At 36.0% G+C, this 22,571-nt stretch overlaps 1 protein-coding gene across 1 annotated transcript in view; it reads right to left on the bottom strand.

The window, feature by feature from the left end:
* Positions 1 to 22,571, bottom strand: part of PIGK (phosphatidylinositol glycan anchor biosynthesis class K) — a 137,979-nt gene that overhangs the window by 71,949 nt on the left and 43,459 nt on the right. Inside the window, exons 7-9 of the mRNA XM_060023857.1 lie at positions 20,887 to 21,004; positions 20,552 to 20,662; positions 5,408 to 5,580 (exon numbers count right to left, since the gene is read on the bottom strand). Of these exons, the coding sequence (XP_059879840.1) occupies positions 5,408 to 5,580; positions 20,552 to 20,662; positions 20,887 to 21,004 (402 nt within the window). The remainder of the gene's footprint in view (positions 1 to 5,407; positions 5,581 to 20,551; positions 20,663 to 20,886; positions 21,005 to 22,571) is intronic.

Below are 22,571 nucleotides of genomic sequence, written 5' to 3' on the forward strand. Positions count from 1 at the left end.
AGAATATATAAAGAAATCTTACAATTCAGTATGAAAACAACCCAATTTTTAAAAAATGAGCAAAACACTTGAATAGGCACGTCATGAAACATGTATGAATGACCAAAAAGTACATGAAATGATGTTCAATGTCCTTAGCAATCAGGTGTATGCAAATTAAAATCATAATGAGATATTACTACATGCCTATTAGAATAGTTAAAATTAAAAAGACAATACCAAGTGTAATTAAGAATGTGGAACAATTATTTGTGGAAATGTAAATGGTACAGTGACTATGGCAAATAGTTTGGAAGTTTCTTATAAAGTTAAACATGCACTTCCATGTGACCCAGCAAACCTACTCTTAGCTATATTTACTCAAGTGAAATGAAAACTTATATTTGTATGCATTTATAGTGGCTTCATTTAATTGTCAAAAACTAGGGGGCAAAAACAAATGTCCTCCAATACAGCAATAAAAGAGAACCAACTACTGATACATGTGACAACAGATATGAATCTGACATGCATTATGGCAGTAAAAGAAGCCAGACTCAAAAGAGTACAGAATATACGATTCTATCTATATGACATTCTGGAAAATGCAAAATTGTGGGGACAGAAAACAGATCAGTGGGATATGAGGGAGAGACTGGAGAAAAGGGAGCATAAGGAAAATTTCTGTAGTGATGGATTAGCAATGGTGATGATCCAAGTGTATGCATTTGTCAAAACTCAGAACTATATACTAGAAATTTTACTAAACTCAAAAAAAAAAAAAAAAAAGAACCACAGCTGCACACAACAACGTAAATGAATTCCAAACACATAGTACTAGCAAGAGCAACAAAACATAACGTTTAGGGATACATGTTTAGGTGATGTAACTAAGATGAAGAGCAAGAAAGTAAACTCCATAAGAGACAGGATCACTGTTAACTTTGAGGGGGAGTGAGAGGGTAGAGATTGAGAAGGGGTGTAAGGGTTGGGGAACTTTCCAGGGTACCAACATTGTTCTAATTCTTTCTCTGGTGGTTACTTGAGTAGTTGCTTTCTGATAATTCATTGTGCTATCATGTATATTTTATATACTTTTAAAAGAAAGCAACTCAGCGTAAATTATAAAACAATAAAATAATATATATATTTTTTAGAGGTAGGAAGCATTCCTGGATTCATATCTTGATTTCACCATTTGTTAGATGTGGACTTTAGGCAGGTTTCTTAAACCTTTCTCAGCCTCACTTTACTCATCTATTTAATGGGAAAATTACACCTGCCTCATAAAGCAATTATGTGAATTAAATGGGATTAATGTAATTTTTCCTTGAGGGTATCTGCATAGCTCCCAATTTCCTTTTGGAGGGTTCCTCTTATCCACATGGGATGGGCCCCCCAGTAGCTATGACTTTGTGTTAAATGACCCCACTACTGCCCAGCTGGGTCAGTACTCAAGCTGGGCTAATCAAGAAGCCCTCTGGGGAGCTTAGAATGGAGAATGAGCAAGTTAATTCTGTATCTGGGCTTTATCATGAACAGAACAGATATAAATTTCCAGAAGAGTAGTGTGTACACATTCTATCCCCTACATTCAGAGCAGCAGAGAAAGAAAAGACTAGAACAGGGAGACAGAGGGAGTACTGCCCACATTTCTGACTGATTTCTGGTTACTGATTCCAGGCCCTTACTGAGGCCTGCCCTTGGGTTCCATAAAACACAGAATACCTATATATAAATATCTTTAAGGAAATAATGCTAGCTTATGTTGGAGTCTACTATTTACAATCCAACCGTCCTAGATAATATGTTATATAAAGCATGAAGCACATGGAAAAGGCTCAAAATCTAATCTCTGTGACAACTGTCTGATCTTTGACCTCCTATATAAAGTGGGGACTTCCTTACCGAGCTCTTGAAAGAGTCCTACTGTGGTGTTCAAAATACAGACCGACCTTGTTAGCCCACTTTCACCCCTCTATCTATAAGAAATCTGTAAGAAAAGAGTCCATCCTCAAATTTCCTGCTAGATTCAAAATTTTCAGTTGCTAAAGACTGCCTAAAGAGAGGAAGAAATTCTAGTATAACAGAATAAAATTACAACAAAAAAATAGATAGAATCAAGCGCCTCAATTTAGATCCTAAAGCAAAAGTCAGACTAGGTAAGATGTCATCTAACAACCAAGATAAATGTTGAGCATTTACAGTTCATATTGTCCCAGATTCCATTTTTTTCTTAGGTAATGCCTACAGAATTTACACTTCTACATTTTGGTGCCTGTATTTTTACATTCTCAAGCTAAAGGCTATTTTCCCTATATATCTATAGTTAGGGTACTCGCGTACTTTGAGTAACGCTGACATGGACTTATTACTATATTCCAGAAAGTCCAACTCTTTGAGGGCAGGCTGTTTGCATATTTATCAAAAGTCATCCTATATATACTCAGATAAAGCAGTTTAGAATTAAGTTATATAAGCCAAGCTTATTGCAATCAGTCCTTATTTTACCTCATTTGTTCTTGTAAATAAATTAAAAACACAATAAGTAAAACATACGCTGAAACAACTGTTGTTACTAAGGATATGACTGTAAGGATATGACCTTACTCAATATAAGTATTTATATGACTATACCTTACTCATATAATATGTATATTGTCAGAAGACATACAAAACACCAATTATGTCATACAGCTACTTCAGTCAATTTTATGTACTAATGTTCTCCATCATATCTGACTTTAGTTTAAAACACAAAATATGAAATATGGACAATCTGGACAAATGAGTTGTTATTTTCTTAATATATGTAGAAAGCAGTATTCTTAAAAGTTTAACTGCCAATTTTAATAACAGTAACTGTATTGATGTTTTTAACCTAAGATTTCAAAAAATACATATACATTCAAGCCCATAATTTCCTTAATAAAATAGTTTTTTGTGACAGCTGATCTCTCAAGAATATATAATACTTTTCTCTAAACAAACATCCAATTGCCATTCATATTTGCACATAAATAGCACCTATATATAATGAGATAATATTTCTATCATCCATTCCTGGAACATGTTGGGAACTTAATCCTCCTAAATTAACGGGAGAACAAATATTAGTAATTATGAAACCGTCTGTAAGCAACGTTCTAAATAAAATTTATTTATAAACACTAGAGGGTGCTCTAATTCAACAGTGTCTGCTCATTGCTGTACACCTGAAACTAACACAACATTGTTAATCAACTATACTCCAATATAAAATAACTTAAAAAACAAAAACAAAAACAAAACACAGTGCCTGGTATCTGGCTTTGATGCTTAATATAATTTTCTCCTTGATTATAGATAAATGAAGATAATTATCAGCACAAACAATTTTTGCTTTCGAACTAATACATGGAGATACTTTATGAGACAAAAATTTCATCTTTCCAGAACATAAAATAAAACTCAGTAGAATTCCACTGAAATCACTTTTATTGTACAATTATTATATATTTAATATTGTGTTAAGTGGATAGAATAGAAAATAACACAGAAGAAGTATTAAGATAGTCCTTATCTCTAAAGGAAATTAATGCAATATTCAGATGATTAAGAGAAGGTATATCTTGTATATTACAGGCTTAAGTTCAAGGGAAATTACAAAATGAATTTGGTAAAAAACATATAGTAGCTCAATTTCAATTTCAGTTGCTAAGTATTAAGGTATAGTTTAGCTATTTTACAAAAGTAATCTGAAATTTTAAATAATAAATAAAAGTGATATTGTTGAGGGTATCACCTGCTGTCTCAAGAAAATATTTTTTAAGCCAACAGATACAGGAAATTGAAAAAGAAAGAATCCAACCCTTTGAATATGAATAATAGGAAATAATTAATAATAATATCAATTTCAAATCTTCATAAGGAATAACTTACTGCTAGTTTTTAAATTTATTTCTAAAACATTCATAAGCTCAATCATAAATCTTTTAAATTTTCAAAATTAAAAGTAATTTATATGCCACCATTTGACAATCCAGAAAAGTTCCCTGGAGTATGAGTTTCCAATAGACAGCATTAAACAATCCCAAATAACAAAGTTTAATGGCTAGGAAAATATACGTCTATATAGTTCAAGAAAGTGGCTATTAACTGAGACACTATTTAATCCCAACAAAGTATTGTACCTTTAAAAATGTTTACAGAAAAGAAAACAAGCAGAACATTATAAATACTTCTAAATTCACATACCCCAAATCAACCAGTCTCTCGCAATCTCTCTCTCTCTCTCTCTCTCTCTCTCTCACACACACACACACACACACACGCGCGCGCGCGCGCGCGCGTGCGCGCACTCACTACTCACACACACACAGTCCATTCCCCAAGAGGGGAGTACTTGGCTTATACCTCTCTCTCTCATTCTCTTCCCTAATCAATAACTAAGAGCCCCCAAAGAAATCCTAAAGATAAACTTCTGAAGATTAATAGAATACAACACTAGGCAAAAGCCAGAGATAGGACTGAACCAGGTTCACAAACCACCCAGACTCTATGAACCAAAACACGTGGCAGAGAACTAGTTAGATTGCTGGAGCCCAGAGAAATTCTGAAAATGCAAGCATTGTGTTATAGTTTGAAGTATACATTTGGCACCTATATTCTTTTGACACTCACTTCCCCTTTATATGTTTATCTGCCTTGCATCTACCAGATTCCTAGGACCCTATTATACTCTAAATGCCCAGCTGCCAACTTCCCTATTCAGTGTCACCTCATTTAACACCTTCTACTGCAATAGGTGACAATCTACACATTGTTAGAGAGTATTAATAATGTTTGAAACATTCACATACTTGCCCCATCATGAAGGTCTTCTGAACCATCATATATACCTCTCCTGACAGAAAAGTATGGCTCTGAGACAGTCAATTGTTGTGTAAGTTTTAGTCCCTTTTTTTTTTTTTTTTTTGGCGGTCCACGGGCTCTCACTGTTGTGGCCTCTCCCGTTGCGAAGCACAGGCTCCGGACACGCAGGCCCAGCGGCCATGGCTCACAGGCCCAGCCACTTCGCGGCATGTGGGATCTTCCCGGACCGGGGCACGAACCCGTGTCCCCTGCATCAGCAGGCAGACTCTCAACCACTGTGCCACCAGGGAAGTCCCAGTTTTAGTCCTTTTTAAACCAAGCCTGAACTCATACTTCTACAAACATATTTTGGAGCTACAACATAACCCTAATCAAGATCTTAGCTTCCCACTGATATTTAGAGTTTCTGCCCATTAATCTGAAAAGCATAGGGGCTACATAAAGTAAAGAATGGGTAGAAATGTGTGATTTTCTTTAAAAATACTAATTTTCATCTCTTAATATAATGTTACATAAAAGTTTACAAATCATGAGACTAGAATACTCTATGCAAATAATAATTTAACATGAATACCTGCTTTCCATGATTCCTGAATCTGGCTGCAAACTAATAGTCTCTGTTGTAATTTCCACTTTCCGTACACTTCCAAAGAAATCAGTTATCAGGACATTTTTAGGATCCCTCTGAAAAAGATCAGTGCGATGTCCAGGAGTAGACACACATAGACTTTTGGGGCATACCTGAAACTGAAAAAAATATGTACAATAATAATAAATACACATGCTTACACATTCATACAACTTTTATTAAATCCATTAATACAATATAGTAGACTGTAATATATTTTCAAAGCTCTCCCAACCTAAAGAAACTACTGGTTCTAAAGATTAAAGTTTCATTGCTATCGTAATGCTTGACACCTTAAGAAGCTTTAGACATTAGAATAGGTTATCAATAAAACAGGAAGCTGGCAAGGGAACGAAAAAACATTCACTTTTTAAAATCATATGCTACAAAGTTTATTTTGAACACTTATTTATGAGAACTCATAGGCAACACTATGACAAGAGAAATGCTTTTTCTCTGTAACTACATCCATCTCAGTGGAATGCTCTACCAGAGCATTTTTTAAACATTTTGTAATCATGACCCTTCATTCAAACTTTAAATTCAAATAAAATATTACGTAGTAGCTCAATATGTAAAAAAGATGAAACCAGAGCTGCTCTGGATTGCAGGAAGTTAAATGTAGCCTGCTCACTAACTATCCCCTTCATCCTCCTGCTGTGAATCTACAAAAACCATTCTATAAATCAAGTAACTTTCTTAGTTTATCCATGATAAAAATTACAAACCCAAAGCACCTCATACACTATAGTGCTCCAGAGAATAGTCTGAAAACTACAACTTCACCACTACACAGATCTCGCAATATTTTTTATGTTAATCTTATTCCTGATATTCCACATCAGTGCATTACCAAGGACCTTTGCAGGACATTTGGTCCATGCCAAAAGGTCCTTGATATTTGGTCCTGTCCAAAACCATTTGGCATGAACCAAATATGCTCATGAACATTTGGACAAGACCAAATTTCAAGGACCTTTTGGCATGGGCCAAATGTCGTATGGACGTTTTGGACAGGATCAAGTGTCTGCTGACCCCAGACACATGTTCATTCACTCAGCAAAGTATAAAAAGTGTCTATTATACGCACTTTATATGGTTACCTTCCATAGGGGATACAAAAATTGATGAGACTTGGGTCCTCTCCTCAAGGCTTTAAGTCCAGTCAGAGATGAATAAACATAACAAGGCAGAAAAAAAGGGACAGGCTCTAATTCAGAAAAAGATAAACTTCTTAGTGTTTGAGGATAAGAAAAAAGGAGTGGGGTTTTAGCTATTTTCCGAAGGAAAAGGAAGATTAGATTGGAAATAACATTCCTAATAAAGGAGCAGCTGCAGAGACATGTTAAGGCAAAGAATTCAATTTGGCAGATTGAATTCCATCCAAATTCAATTCAATTTGGCAGCATATATGAAGGAAACCATTACAGGCCCACTAGTAAGGACCCAGAGCCCACAGCACTTGCCCACTTGTAGGGACAAGACTATCTACGTAGGTATAATCACCAACACGACAGTAGAGGGATGGGGAAGGGCACAGCAACTATAATTTATGAAACAGTGTTCCAAGCACTGTGTTAAGCAGTTTGCAGATATTCTCATTTAAGCTTACCAATAACTTTGAGGTATACAAAAATTATTCTCTCTCCTTCAAACTAAGGCTCAAAGAGATTAATTGGTCTAACATCATACTGCCTTCCAGGTTCAGGAAAGCAATAACAGGAAATACAAAGAAGAGTTCAGGATATAAATTAAGAAGCAAAGAAGGAAAAAAGGGTGGGGGAAGATCAAGAAAGTTAAATGTCAAACAAGGACAAAACAGACAGAAGGCTGAATAAACAAAATAAAAGATAAAATAAACAAGATAAAATTAAAGTTCGAGGTATATCAAAGGTATTCCTGTATGAGTAACTTGGTCGGTTTTATTAGGTACTAGCAGAAGCAAGCAGGAAAATAAAAGCAGTTGAATGAGCTTGGCAAACACTAAATAAGTATTATATTCTTTGCTGCTAAAAACAAAAAACTTCCACTTTAAAAAAACTGAATTATAATTGAAACAATTATATTAGTTTCAGGCATACCATATAGTGATTTGATTTTTTTTTTTTTTTTTTTTGCGGTACGCGGGCTCTCACTGTTGTGGCCTCTCCTGTTGCGGAGCACAGGCTCCGGACGCACAGGCTCAGCGGCCATGGCTCACGGGCCTAGCCGCTCCGCGGCATGTGGGATCTTCCCGGACCGGGGCACGAAACCGTGTCCCCTGCATCAGCAAGCGGACTCTCAACCACTGCGCCACCAGGGAAGCCCATGATCTGATATTTTTATACATCACAAAATGATCACCATGACAAGTCTACTTACAATCTGTCACCATACAAAGTTATTACAATATTATTGGCTGTATTCCCTATGCTGTACATTACTTTGCCATGACTTATTTACTTTTAACTGGAAGTTTGTACTTTTTAATCCTCTTTATCTATTTCACCCGTGTCCCCACTCACCCACCCCTCTGACAACCATCTGTTTGTTCTCTGTATGTCTACTTCTGTGTTTTTTCTTTATATTCCACATATAGTTGATAGCATACAGTATTTGTCTTTCTCTGACTTATTTCACTGAGCATAATACCCTCTAGGTCCATCCATGTTGCTGCAAATGGCAGAATTTCATTCTTTTCTAAGGCTGAGTAATATTCCATTGTATATATAGCACAACTTTACACACTCATCTATTGATGGAGACATATGGTTGCTTCCCTATCTTGGCTATTGTTAATAATGTTGCTATGAACACTGGGGTGCATGAGAGTGTTTTCCCCTATTTTATATTCTTACCTCCTTTGTTGTATATTAACTGACCATATAAGCAAGCATGCCTTTATTTCCAGGCTATCTATTCTGTTCCATTGTTCTATGTGTCTGTTTTTGTACAGTACCATATGATTATTATTTTTTCAATTTGAAAATCTAATTGGCTTTAACAGGCCAATTCATGAATCAGGCAGCATCCCATCTAGCAACTAGAAGGGTGCTCTGAGGAGTTGTACAAAATAGGTTTTATAGGAGGGAAGTCGGGGCGCTATTAGCAAAAGAAAAGATTTTGTTAGGCCAGGCTTCCTTTGGAGGGTGTAGGGGGAGGAAATGACAAGGGTTTTATCATGCAGATTGCCTCTAGGGGGATGGGGGATAGAGAGCGCCCAAAACGTTTTTTGCTTAATTCCCATAACATCCACAGATCATGGTTCCAGGTTCATAAATTTTTCATAAATTTTAAGTTGGTCATTCTCTTCATTTCATTTCTGACCTTCCAGTCTTAGGAGATCATTTGCCTTGCAGTTAGCAGCTGCGCACATGAATTGAAAGCTTTTGAGAGAATATGATCCGCCAGGGGGATTATTATGATTATTATAAGCAGGATAATTCCCAGTACATGGAAGGCACTTCAGAGTCTGGTCCCCAAGACCCAAACCAATCAAAGAAAGACCCGGTTGAAGGAGTCACCCTTTTAAGCCAAGTGGTTTGCTCAGTGACTGAAATGTCAATCCTGTTGGTGGCATTGGCCGTAGTACAGACACCTCCTGGTTCAGCTAAAAGATAATCAAGGACTATTCTATAATCAAGAACAACTCTAGCCACAGAGTCTAAGGATCTTTCCTGGGCAGCTAATGCTTTAGCAGTGGATTCTGCAATACTTTCAAGAGTTAAGAAGAGGCTTCTGAACATATTCTCATTTGTATTTACTCCTAATCAGGGAAATTGACCCTGCCAAAGGAAGCGATTCTGAATTATGAATGCCTCCTGGTAGGTCCTTTTTAGAACAGTTAGGGGCACAGTTAGATAACCTAATAGGTATTGCCTGGTTATATACCAGCCATCTAGGTATTCATAGGCCCAAGGAAGAATAACCATCACTGACTAAGACAAATCCTGTCAGGGCACAAACTACTTCCACTTAGGTGGCACTGTTAATGGATTCATTTGCAAGTGTTGTTGTACTTGCCCATTCAAGCCAAGGGTCAGTCAGATTTTCTCCTAACCTGAAATAAAAAGTTGTTCTAAATTCGAGAGGTTACCCCTCTAAGCAATGGCCTGGGAGATACGGATGATGGCGTTATCTTTCCAGGTCAATTCCAGAGTAAAGGAAAGAAAGCAAAGAGGAAAAGGTTTTAGTTAAAGTATGAAGTCTTGATCCGTTATCTTGGGCAGAAGCAGTCTACATCAATGTCAGCTACTTCTCTTCCTTGTCAGTTTGATTCAGGGGTCTCCAGCATTAGTACAGGACCAGATGCCAGGTGGAATCCTCCTTGGCTGTGAGATGTGCACCCGAGGCTCAAAACCTTTTAGTTTTGCAGCAGTGTCAGTGGTCAGGAACACTTGGTTAGGTCCCTTCCAATGGGGCTCAAGGGCTGCCTTTGTTCTTAGTGATTCCAAATCAGAAGGGTGAGAAAAAGCTGGAAATGTTAATTGGGTAAGTCATAGTCAGATATCTGAGGAAACTAGAGGAATCTTTGACCACAAAGACAATTAACAGGACTAGAATCTAATATCTACAAAGGTGCAAACATAATTTTTCTCTCTATGATTATCTGATTTTTTTTAACCAGAGATAATCACAGTAAAACTAATTTGTCTGTATTAAACTTGGCCTGATTTTTATAGAAGTACAGCAAGAACAGTGACTGACCATATAAGTTCTTTTTTAAGATTGCTTTGCTGGAACTTTGTAAGCAAAGTACCAGCTTGATTTTTCCACGTGGTTTCTTGCAGCTGTCTGGTCATGTCTGAGTCTATGTACACATTCCAGTCAAAGCCTTGGTAATATAGCCCATGTTTCTAATTGTGTCCTGTTACAAGGAACATGAAAATAAGAATATTCACTAAGAGTTTCTGAATTTGGGGGATCAGATAGGGAGAAAAAGTAAATGTTTCATCTTTGTTCACAAAGGTATATATTACCAAATTGTTGATAGCTTAAGAGAAAAGATTTCTTTAAATCTGGAGAAAAACATTAAAGAACCCGCAATATTTTAAACACACAGTCATAAAAATTAAAATCATCCTTAACAGTTCATTCAGTCCCATGTTATTAATTCTTGTTCTGCTTGAATCCAGTTTTTTCCGTTAGTTCTCTCAACCTTGCCGGATGATCGAGGGTGATAGGGACAGTAATAATTCCAAGAAATTTGCAAGGTTTTCGTTAAAGACCATATGATTTTCCCAGCGAAGTGTGGGCCTCAATCATTGGAGATTGTGGAAGGTATACCCCAGGTGGGAAACACATTTTCTAACAGTTTCTTTGCCACGGTGAGGGTACTGGCCTTGCAGCAGGGGAAGGCTTCAACCCATCTGGGAAACATACATACAATAACAAGAATATACCGATAACCCATACTAAGTGGCAAATGAATGAAGTCCAGTTGTAGGTGCTAAAGGAGACGAGAGAGAAGAGGTCTGAGACCACCTCTAGGGACAAAAATTGTTATTCTTAAATGCACTGGTAGGTGGGCAAAAGAATGCAAAAAAAGAAAAACGTTTGCCAGGAAGAACCAAACGCTGTCTAGGTTCTCCCATAGCCCTGACTGGTCATTCAGTTTACAGCCATTATTTACCCACCTTAATTTCTCTGATTCAGGAACAAACTGTTGCCATGTTACAAGGACATCAGGATGGCAAAAGTCTGGCAATGAGAGGGTCATGTTTTGCAGAAGCAGAATGGACTTCATCCACATGTGCCACCATCTTTATAAGCCTCTATTGCTGCTGCCTTTGCATGAAAGTCAGCTAGAGCAACTCCCTAATACTGAGGTTCAGTCCTTTGGTGTAAGCCTCAATTTTGATGACAGACAATATAATACACCCAGATATATCAGACTTCCAAGAATTTCATGCAATTTCTGGAACACTTATAATACATATCTATATAGACACAGCATAAAGAAGGCTTGTTCCTTCTTATTAGACAATGTTTCCCATGTAACTTAAAGTATGAAATAAGCCTAATCAGTTTAACATCTTCCTTTTTATAAGGAGAGGAAATACATCCTTTGAAATGTTCCAGGCACCCTCTGAAAAACTTGAAAGTTAATTGAGGTCAAAAGGCTTCAGTTTTAGAATCTGATTTTGGGAAGTCTGTCAAAGATACCAAAAGGTTTGGACACTTGAAGAAACAGGATCACAGATCAATATTGTCTACTTAGCAATATTGTCTACTTAGCAATATTGTCTACTTAGCAGATGAAAAAAATTAAGTTCTAGTTTGAAGTACACTATTGATAATAAAGCTTAATTTTTAAAACCTTTATAAACAATTCAATTTCAGCCAGCTTGATTAGACAAGGTAAAATTCTCTCTCTCAACCTTTTATATACGTTTAGTTTGTCCTTCATAACCAGAAGTTCTAGTTAAGATAAAATTATCCTCATTTCCCTTAACACAAATGCATCTTTATTCCTCATACTTTTTCTTAGCCAAAAACACATCCTGCTTTTCCCTGCCTATGGAGATGTCTCCCATATCGTTTCTAATAGCTTTACTTGCATAATTAGAATTTTTAACCTTTAAAAACCTTAATTTCTAGTGAAAATTTAGGAAGTAAACAATTGTGGACTATCTCTTACCCTAGCATTACAGATTGGCAAACTTATAAATACTTTTTTATAATTTCTAGAAACATGTGCTTTCTCATAGAAAATTTCTCAGCATGGCACCAAACAAGTGTGAATGAATAATGTTGCCTGCCATATCAGTAAACAAAGGATGTTGCAGCCATCGAGCCACTACAGCTGCTCCCAAAGGTGCACCCTGAAGGGACTCAGGATGGGAAAGCCCAGGATACTGGCCCTAGACAGCTATGATGCATATCGAAGGAATGATTTCAATGAGCCCAGACTCTTGCATCTTCCCATATATAGAAAAGTGCTAAATTCATTAATTTGAGATGTCTGGTTTTATTTAACTAACAGTAATCTTTTTTTTTTTTTTTTTTTTTTTTGCGGTACGCGGGCCTCTCACTGCCGTGGCCTCTCCCGCTGCGGAGCACAGGCTCCGCATGCGCAGGCTCAGCGGCCATGGCTCACGGGCCTAGCCGCTCCGCGGCACGTGGGATCTTCCCGGACCGGGGCACGAACCCGTGTCCCCTGTATCGGCAGGCGGACCCTCAACCACTGCGCCACCAGGGAAGTCCAACAGAAATCTTTTGATATTCTGACTACCTGGTCTTTCTTGCAAAAACTCTTATAAAATCTGGTTCCTCCCTTACCTCTTCATAACAGTCCCTCAGAGCTATCTGAGAAGCTACATCCTGGGCTTAAGTCCTCAATTTTGTCTGCCAAACAAGACATAATTCTCAACTTTTGGTTGCACATTTTTTTTCACTCGACACACGCTTACTAATAAACCCAAATTTATCTTTAGTTTCTCTATAATAAGAAACCAAAAGTAGATAAACCTATGTTCAGTAATTAATGGCTCAGTATTTTTTCTTATTTGGGGAGAGCTAGATATTCAATAAATTTCTAGCACTTAATCTTAGCAAAACTTTAAGGTTTCAGGTTACTGAAAAGATATGGGAAATTAATTTGAAAAGTTCAACTAAGAACTTTTTATCCTACTTATATTTATTTAATACTTGCTCTTAACAATTGTTTAGATTACTTATGAAAACTTCATCATATCCAGTTATTTTCCTTGCAAGCCTAGGTAAAATAAAAGTATTATATTTAATGCTGATAACTCTAAAGACATCTCTGCTTTAATTTAAACCAACAACCTTAAACTAGCTTTTATTTACAAAAGATATCTTAGATCACATAATTTTAAAAAGCATTTCAGTTAGTTTCTGTTGTATTTCTGACAACTTTGGAATGCCCATTTTGACTCCACATTGGCTCTGTTTCTTTGACTTTAGCCTTTGCTTTTCCTTGCTTTTGTTATTATAATCATACATAATGGCCTGCCGCAGGGAACCCTACCCACCTGGGAATGGCTGCATGAAAGAAGAAATTAACACATGCCCTCCTGGAGGCTGGCCATTCCAGGAGATGGTTTTGCAAGACTGATGGCCCTTTTTACTTTACTTCCTCCCCGCCTCTCCCTCTCTATTCTGCCTTCTTGCTTTACTTCCCTCTCTGATTCTATAAAAGAAACTGGCATCCAGACCCCGATAAGATGTTTTTATTGGGGACCTTAGTCCACCACCTTCTCGGTCTGCTGCCTTTCTGAATAAAGTCATATTCCTTGCCTCAACACCCTGTCTCCCGATTTATTGGCCTGTTGTGCAGCGAGCAGAGCGTGCTTGCACTCGGTAACACAATCCTTACAAGCTTGTCTTCAAACCAACTAAATAGAGCTCTTCTACAAAGTAATTCTGCAGTACCATCTAGAGGTTAAAAAAAAACACCACCACATATCTACAACGTACATAAGGAGATACACACAGATGCAAAGAGAGATCTCATAGTTACCAATATTTGTGGAGAAGACACTTAAGATTTTTTTTTTATCTGCCAAATTTCCAAATTTTTCTTCCCTTCTTTTTTTTTCTTTTCTGATGAGAAACAATTGCATTTCAAAGAATGGCTCTTAAGTCTCAGAGAATATAGAGATAGGAAATCTACATCACAAAGACACAGATTAAGTACAGAACAATTCTATTTCCAAAGTCCCAATATCTACAAGTATTTTGAGATGAAGAGAGGAGGTTTGGGGATTGGCAAAAAGGAATGACACCCATCTACCTATTGTTGGAATGTTTCTTTTCCTCTGGGTATATCTAGCTTCGGGTATAAGGTCTAAATTCTTACCAGACTCTGAATAATTTCAGTTCCCTAAGTGTTTAAGGGAATAATTTAGCAGTTTATCCAAAAAAATCTGTATCATCAACTCTGTGAGGGGCCCATATGGGAGTTTAAGCTGATGTGGAAGAATTTGCACAGAGCCTTGAGAACAATCTCTTTTCCAGGGTCCCAGCTGATAACAGCTGAAACATTGATCTCTGGGCAAGTGTTTTAATAATGAACCCCCAAGAAGGTGAAATGGGGAGGCCTAGGCATTGTTTTAGATATCTTTTGTATCTTTAATTTTTCATTGGATTTTGCAACGAATCTTTTAATGAAGTTATTTTGGAATTTTGAAAGCTTTTGGAGACTTCTGCATACTAATTAAAAAAGGTATTCCATTTGGTTCATTTAACTTGGGAGCCCTTGTTTTTAAGTGATCTTACCTATTTGGAACATTCCTCCTAATGGCCAATGTAATTCTAGGTTGATTTTAGTAAAACTTTGCCATTTTGTTAAATAATTGCAGCTTCCAGGATTCATAGTTCTTAAATATAAACTAAGCAGATGTGATGGAAGGCAGTGTGCTCAACTATTTGTACATAAAGGATCATGTTTCTTCTAGCTAGGCCTTTGGTTTTCTCAGTCAAACTAATACCTAAGAGGGACTTGTGGCAGGGTTGGGAATTATGTGGTGTTTTACAGTGTACATTATTGCATGGAAGTTTTCTTGAGGTTGGTGAGTGACCTAGATGTCAGTCTAACCCATTCTGTGACCAACTTATCCTAACATGAGACTCTTTGGGTTAGGTGATGAGCACTCTAATAACTTTTAAACGTCTGGTACCCACCAAACTTTGCAGCCTTTTAGCTTCTGAAATTCCCATTAGCAATGGGTTTTACTTCGTGTGCACATTAACAGAAACCCATGGTAACTAAAAAAAAAAAAAAAAAAAGAGAGAGAGAGAGAGAGAGAGACTGGGGAAAGGACTGAACGAGCAGACCTCAAAGAATGAGTACTGCGGACTGATTCCAAGCAAAAGGAGAACTGCAGCTATAACTAGTAGTTCTCAACAGGGAATCTGGGAAAGGATTCCAAACAAATGGGGAGGTGCATATTAAACCTTCATAGTACCAAATGTGGAGACAGAATCAAGGGACTGGAGTTTTTCACTCAAAACAATGAACTGTGGAAAGCTAATTAGATCAGGAGCTCGAACACAAAAAGAACAGAGCTCAACCAAAAGGAAGTTACCAATGGCCCTTGGAAACAGCAAGAAAGACAGTGAACTGAAAAGGGTTCACAGGGTGCCATGCCTGTGTTTCCTGCTCCTTGAAAGCCATCCCAAATTCACTTCAAATCTCATCGCTGCCACCCATCCATTAAAAAATAAAAGTCAACCAAGTAAATTTGAAGATGTATTTGGCTTTATTAGATGATTCATGAATTGGGCAGGCAGCATCCCACCTAGCAACTAGAAGGGTGCTCCCAGTACTACACTTGTTTTGATTACTATAGCTTAGTAGCATAGTTTGAAATCAGGGCATATGATAGCTCCAGCTTGTTCTTCTTTCTCAAGATTGCTTTAGCTATTTGGGGTCTTCAGTGCTTCCATATAAAATTTAGGATTATTTGTTCTAGTTCTATTTTAAAAAATGTCTTTATTATTTTGATATGGATTACATGAAATCTGTAGATTGCTTTGGAAATATGGACATTTTAGCAATATTAATTCTTCTAAATCAGAAGCATGGATTTATTCTACTTATTTGTGTCATCTTCAGTTTCTTTCATCAATGCTTAGAGTTTTCAGAATACAGGTCTTTCACCTCCTTGGTTAAATTAATCTCTAGGTATTTTATTCTTTTTTATACAATTGTAAGAGGGATTGTTTTCATCACTTCTCTTTCTGATAGTTCATTATTAGTGTACAGAAATTCAGCCAATTTTTGTATATTAATTTTGTATTTTACAACTTAACTGAATTCATTATTAGTTCTAATAGTTTTTTTGGTAGAGTCTTTAGGGATTTCTGTATTACGCCATCTGCAAATAGTGACAGTTTTGCTACTTCTTCCTTTCCAGTTTGGATGCCTTTTATTTCTTTTCCTGACTAATTTCTTTTTTTTTTTTTAACATCTTTATTGGCATATAATTGCTTTACAGTGTTGTGTTAGTTTCTTCTGTAAAACAAAGTGAATCAGCTATATGCATACGTATATCCCCATATCCCCTCCCTCTTGCATCTCCCTCCCCCACTCCTTATCCCACCCCTCTAGGTGGCCGCAAAGCACCGAGCTGATCTCCCTGTGCTATGCAGCTGCTTCCCACTAGCTACCTATTTTACATTTGGTAGTGTATATCTGTCAACGTTACTCTCTCAGTTCGTCCCACCTTACCCTTCCCCCTCCACATGTCCTCAAGTCCATTCTCTAGGTCTGTGTCTTTATTCCTGTCCTGCCCCTAGGTTCATCCTTTTTTTTTTAGATTCTATATAGATGTGTTAGCATACGGTATTATTTTTCTCTTTCTGCCTTACTTCACTCTGTATGACAGACTAGGTCCATCCACCTCACTACAAATAACTTAGTTTTGTTTCTTTCTTGACTAATTTCTGTGGTTAAGACTTCCAACACTATGGATAAAAGTGGCAAGAGTGGGCATCCCTGTATTGTTCCTAATCTTAGAGGAAAAAGCTTTCTCAGTTTTTCACTGCTGAGTATAATGTTAGCTGTGAGTTTGTCATATATGGCCTTTATTATATTGAGGTATATATATTCTCTCTATACCAACTTTGTAAAGTTTTTATCATAAATGGATGTCAAATTGTCAAATGTTTTTTTCTGCATCTATTGAAATGATCATATGATTTAAATCAGTCATTTTGTCAATGTGGTGTATCACATTATTGATTTGCAGGTGTTAAACCAAACTTGCATCCCTGGAATGAATCCCACTTGATCATGCTGCATGATTCTTTTAATGTATTGTTGAATTTGGTTTGCTAATATTTTGTTGAGGATTTTTGTATCTATATTCATCAGGGATATTGGCCAATAATTTTCTTTTTTTGTAGCATCAATTCTTTTGCTTTGGTGTCAGGGTAATTCTAGTCTCATAAAATGACTTTGGAAGTGTTCTTTCTTTCTTCTCAAACTGAAGAAGTGTGTATTATCCAAAGTGTGTATTATTTTATTTGGAATAATTTGACAAAGATGGGTATTACCTTCTTTAAATGTTTGGCAGAATCACCTATGAAGCCACCTAGACCTGGACTTTTGTTTGTTGGCGTTTTTTCTTTTTTTTGGATTACTGATTTAATTTCATTACTAGTAATTGGTCTATTCAGATTTTCTAATTCCTCATGATTTAGTCTTGGAAGACTGCATGTTTCTAGGAATTTATCCAATTCTAGATTGTCTAATTTGTTGGCATATAATTGTTCATAATAGTCTCTTATGATCTTTTGTATTTCTGTGATATTGACTGTAATTTCTCCTCCTTCATTTCTGATTTTACTTATTTGGGCTCATTTTTCCTTGATGAATCTGTTTGGCTAAAGATTTGCCAATTTTGTTTATCTTTCAAAGAACCAGCTCTTAGTTTCATTGATTGTTCTATTGTCTCTTTAGCTGTTATTTCATTTATTTCTGCTCTGATCTTTATTATTGCCTTCTTTCTACTAACTTCGGGCTTTGTTTGTTCTTCTTTTTCTAGTTCCTTTAAATGAGTTAGATGGTTAAGAGTTTTCTTGTTTCTTGAGGTAGGTCAGTATTAATATGAACTTCCCTCTTAGAAACTGCTTTCGCTAGCAGCATCCTAAAGATTTTGGAATGTTGTGTTTCCATTTGCATTTGTCTCAAGGTATTTTGTGATTTCTTTGATAACCCACTGATTGTTTAACAGCATGTTGTTTAGTCTCCACGTTTTGTGGGTTTTTTTCCAGTTTTCTTTTTATAACTGATTTCTGGTTTCATACAGTTGTGATCAGAAAAGATGCTCAAATTTATTAAGACTTCTTAAATTTACTGAGACTTGGTCCATAGCCTAACATGTGATCTATCCTGCAGAATGTTCCATGTACACTTGAATGTGTATTTTGCTGTTTTTGTTTTGGATGGAATGTTCTGTATGTATCTATTTAGTCAATCTGATATAAGGTGTCTTTTAAGGCCAATGTTTCCTTGTTGATTTTCTGTCTGGATGATCTATCCATTGATATTAAGTGGGGTATTAAGTCCTCTACTGTTATTGTATTACTGTCTATTTCTCCCTTTACTTCCGTTACTATTTGATTTATATATTTAAGTGGTGCCATGTTGGGTGCACAAATGTTTACAAATGTTATATCCTCTTGTTGGACTGTTGGACTGACCCCTTTGTATTATGTAATGCCCTTGTTACAGTATTTGTTTGGAAGTCTATTACTACCCCAGTTTCCTTTTCATTTTCATTTTCATGGTATATCTTTTTCCATCCATTCACTTTCAGACTGTGAGTGTCTTAAGGTTTGAAGTGAGTGTCTTGTAAGGAGCATTGAGAAGGGTCTTGTTTTTTTTAATCCATTCAGCCACCCTATGTCTTTTGATTGGAGAATTTAGTCCACTTACATTTATAGTAATTATTGATAGGTATTTACTTACTGCCATTTTGTTAATTGTTTTCTCACTGTTTCTGTAGTTCATCTCTGTTCCTTTATTCTTCTCTTTCTTTCTTCCCTTGTTGTTTGACTGTTTTCTTTACAGTTATTTTAAATTCCTTTTTCATTTACTTTTGTGTATTTACTAAAGGTTTTTTTGTTTGTGGTTACCATAGGTCACACATAACATCCTACATATATAACAATCTCCTTTAAGTTTATAGTAACTTAATTTTGAACACATTCCAAAGCTTTATATTTTACTTCCCCAACACATTTATGATAACATATTTTACATCTATTCATTTTATATATCCCTTAACTAAGTATTGTATTTTAAATTAATTTTATGACTTTTGTCTTTTACCCTTTGTACTGACTTTATAAATGATTAATCCACTACCTTTTTATTTACCTTTTTCAGTGAGATTTTTAATTTAATATCTTATCTTACTATTGATTAGTATCTTTTCTTTCTAGCTTAGAGAAGTCCCTTTAACATTTCTTATAAAATGGTGATGAACTCTTTTAGTTTTGCTTATCTGGAAAACTCCTAATCTCTCCTTCAATTCTGAATGATAACCCTACAAGTTACAGAATTCCTAGTTGGCAGTTATTCCCTTTCGAAACTTCAAAATGTAGTAAGTAGTTTGATGTTATCAAATCTGATAGCTTAAAGCAGTGGTTTTCAGAATTTTAGAGTTGAACCTCTTTAATAAATAGAAATCTACCTGAAAGGTTTCTATATAATAAAAGAGATCAATACAAAGCTGCTTGGTTTATGAAATACTAGAGTCCAGAACCCTATCTACTCAGGCTCCCATTCATTCCAAAGCTCCATGAAAGCAGGGACAGTATCTGCCTCTATCTCTAGAGTACAGCCAGTGCCTGTCACTTAGCAAAATCTCAAGAAATATTTGTGAATGAATTAAGATATAAATTAATGAAAAACAATGAAAGTCATTAATTCACAGTAATTATCCAGTCTAGAACTGCTATTTCAAGCTTTTTATTATGCTTACTTTTGATAGCAACTTCAAAGTAGATTTATTTTAAAAGAGACAATCAGTGCAGAAAATTCAGGAAAAAAAGTTGAACTAAATTCAACAGGCCACATCAAAACATGGTGCTAGAAGTTGTAGGGTGCACAAAAATATGTAAGAGGAGGCCTCTCTCCTTCAAGAACTTCCCATTAAGTGAGAAAAACATTTACACTCAATTAGTAAGTCCAAACAAAGACAGACTGTGACAAATGGCATAAAAAAAAAAAAGAAAGAAAGCTCTGAGTAGCTTTACTTATTTTACATAAATTCCAACAAGAAGACTATGAGAAGATCTCCTGGAGGAGGTAGGATCTGATCTGACTCCCAAAGAATAGGTAGAATTTCAATATGTGAATCTAAAAAAGGAGACTTCTGGTAGGGAAAAAAAACCATGAGCAAATGAATGAGAATAGCAAAATACCTCAAGGAATAGCAAGTTAACTAGGCTAAGGTTTTAGGCCTCTTGTAGTAAAGAAAGAGATACTACTGTAATGGGAGATTCAAAACACTTTAAAAGGCCACCATTCAGCATATGGAAGAGTACCCTAGAAGTCGAGGAATAACAGACTTCACTTATCACATTAAGGTTAGCATAGCTATTGTGCTATAATCAAATCAAGCAAATACTTACAAGATCATTCATATTAGTTTGGCTAGCTGGATTAATTTCCTCCAAAAATTCTAAGACATAAAATGTGTATCTATCCATAAGATGGACTCCAATTGCAGGATCAGGTTGATGCTATAAAAAAAAAGCAAAGGAAAAAAAAGTGTATGTCTAATAGATAGGATCATCACATTACAACAAAATATTTTAAATATAATCAAAATTTCCTTCTAAGATATAAAGAATTCTAAGAATAAGAAATAACAGATATATTTATAAAGCATATAAGTGATCCTAGAAATAGCTACACATTCCAAAGACAATGCCATTTATAAACGGGAAAGAAAAAATGCACCTACCGAGAGTGAATCTTCTCCCACTTGGCTACTAGCTAAAGCCATTATGTTAGGAGAATAAAATCTCTCATACATGGATGCTCCTTGACAAGTATCAATAATAAACAATAGCTCATTGTAGCTGAAAGAAAAGTGATAATATCTTTGACATGAATCATGCTGTTAAACATACATTAACATTTTACAATACTTCCCTAAGATGTTTAAGTCATATCTTAGTCATTTCATTAGCTAAAAATTTGAGATTTTTTGATAGAATTCCCAATATAAATTTAATATGAGAAATATTAAAGGTATAACCTGTCCAGGGGAACCACCTCAATAGAGTGCAGTAGTTGTGCCATAAAGTGGCTGCCCCAACTTCTTCCCCCTCCCTTATCTATGCCACAAGATTCAGAATTCAAACACATGTTCAATTCAAAAAAACATTATCTGGCACCCACACAGTCCTAGAAACTGAGCTAGATTCAGAAAAAATATATATATGACTTAGTCACCATACTCAAAGATCTTAAAATCTAACTGGAAGACAGACACATAAACATATAACTAAATCAGAATGTGATGAGTGTTACAAATTTTATTGAAGGCCTACAATGTGCCTGACACTAAGCTGGGGATACAATGGTCCTTGCCCTCACAGAGCTTAGAGTCTAACAAAGTCAAAGTGCTCCAAGAGCACTGAGAAAGAAACAGAGGAAACTGTAAGGAAAGGCAGGTCAGGGAAAGGTGATGTCTGACAAGGGCAGTGAGGGGTTAGTGTTATATTATTTAACAAAGAGAGGAATAGCACCTTCCAGCAGAGGAAAAAGCCTGTATTAAGGCATCTAAATGTAAAAAAGTATAAATGTTTAGGAAAAAGGAATTGTATTGTGTAGCTTGGATTGAGAGTTAATTTGGTAAAATGGAGAGAAATTCATTTCAAAAAGGTAAGGCAGGGTCAACCTGTAAAGTATCCTGTACAAAGTTTGGATCTTAACCTGTAAGTTTGAAGAAGCCATCAAAGGCTTTTTTAAAGTGAAAGAATAACAAAATCAGCTCTATATTTTAGCTGCCTAGTTGGTGAAGGTGAAAACAGGGAGCAAATAACATTTTCTCAGAGGTTTCTCTCAGACATTGGATCTAAGTAAACAGCTAACACTACATCTAAAAAAGAAAGCATGGAATCTTAATATTATCTAGGCAAGGGATAGACGGCACGATTAATATGACACATTTGTTCTCAGACAAAAATCTGTGGACACCCCTGGGGATCATAAACATCTAAGGTTATGAGAGGCAGTACAGTAAAACAATTAAGAGAGTAAGCTCTGGGACAGGCCCACTTGGATGTGAATTCTAGTACTGGCACTTATGAGCTGTATAAAGTTTGGCAAGTTATTTAATCTATCTGTGCCTCAATTTACACATTTGTAAAAATGGGAATAATAACAATATCTGCCTCATGGTGTTATTAAAATTAAACAGAACAACACATTATATAACAGTGCCCAGCACCTAGTATACCTTCAATAAATGTAAGCTATGAATAAGATAAAACCAGTACCAAGCAAAAGCTTCCTCTTCAACACTTCTATACATTCTCCTTATGCCTATAATTCAGAATTTAGAATATTTAATTTGTAGCAGAGTTGTGTACACATTTCTCTTTTCTACTAGATTTTAAAAACTTTGAAGGCACAATAAGC

Source organism: Delphinus delphis, chromosome 1, assembly GCF_949987515.2.
Source record: "Delphinus delphis chromosome 1, mDelDel1.2, whole genome shotgun sequence".
In the NCBI taxonomy this organism is placed as follows: domain Eukaryota; kingdom Metazoa; phylum Chordata; class Mammalia; order Artiodactyla; family Delphinidae; genus Delphinus; species Delphinus delphis.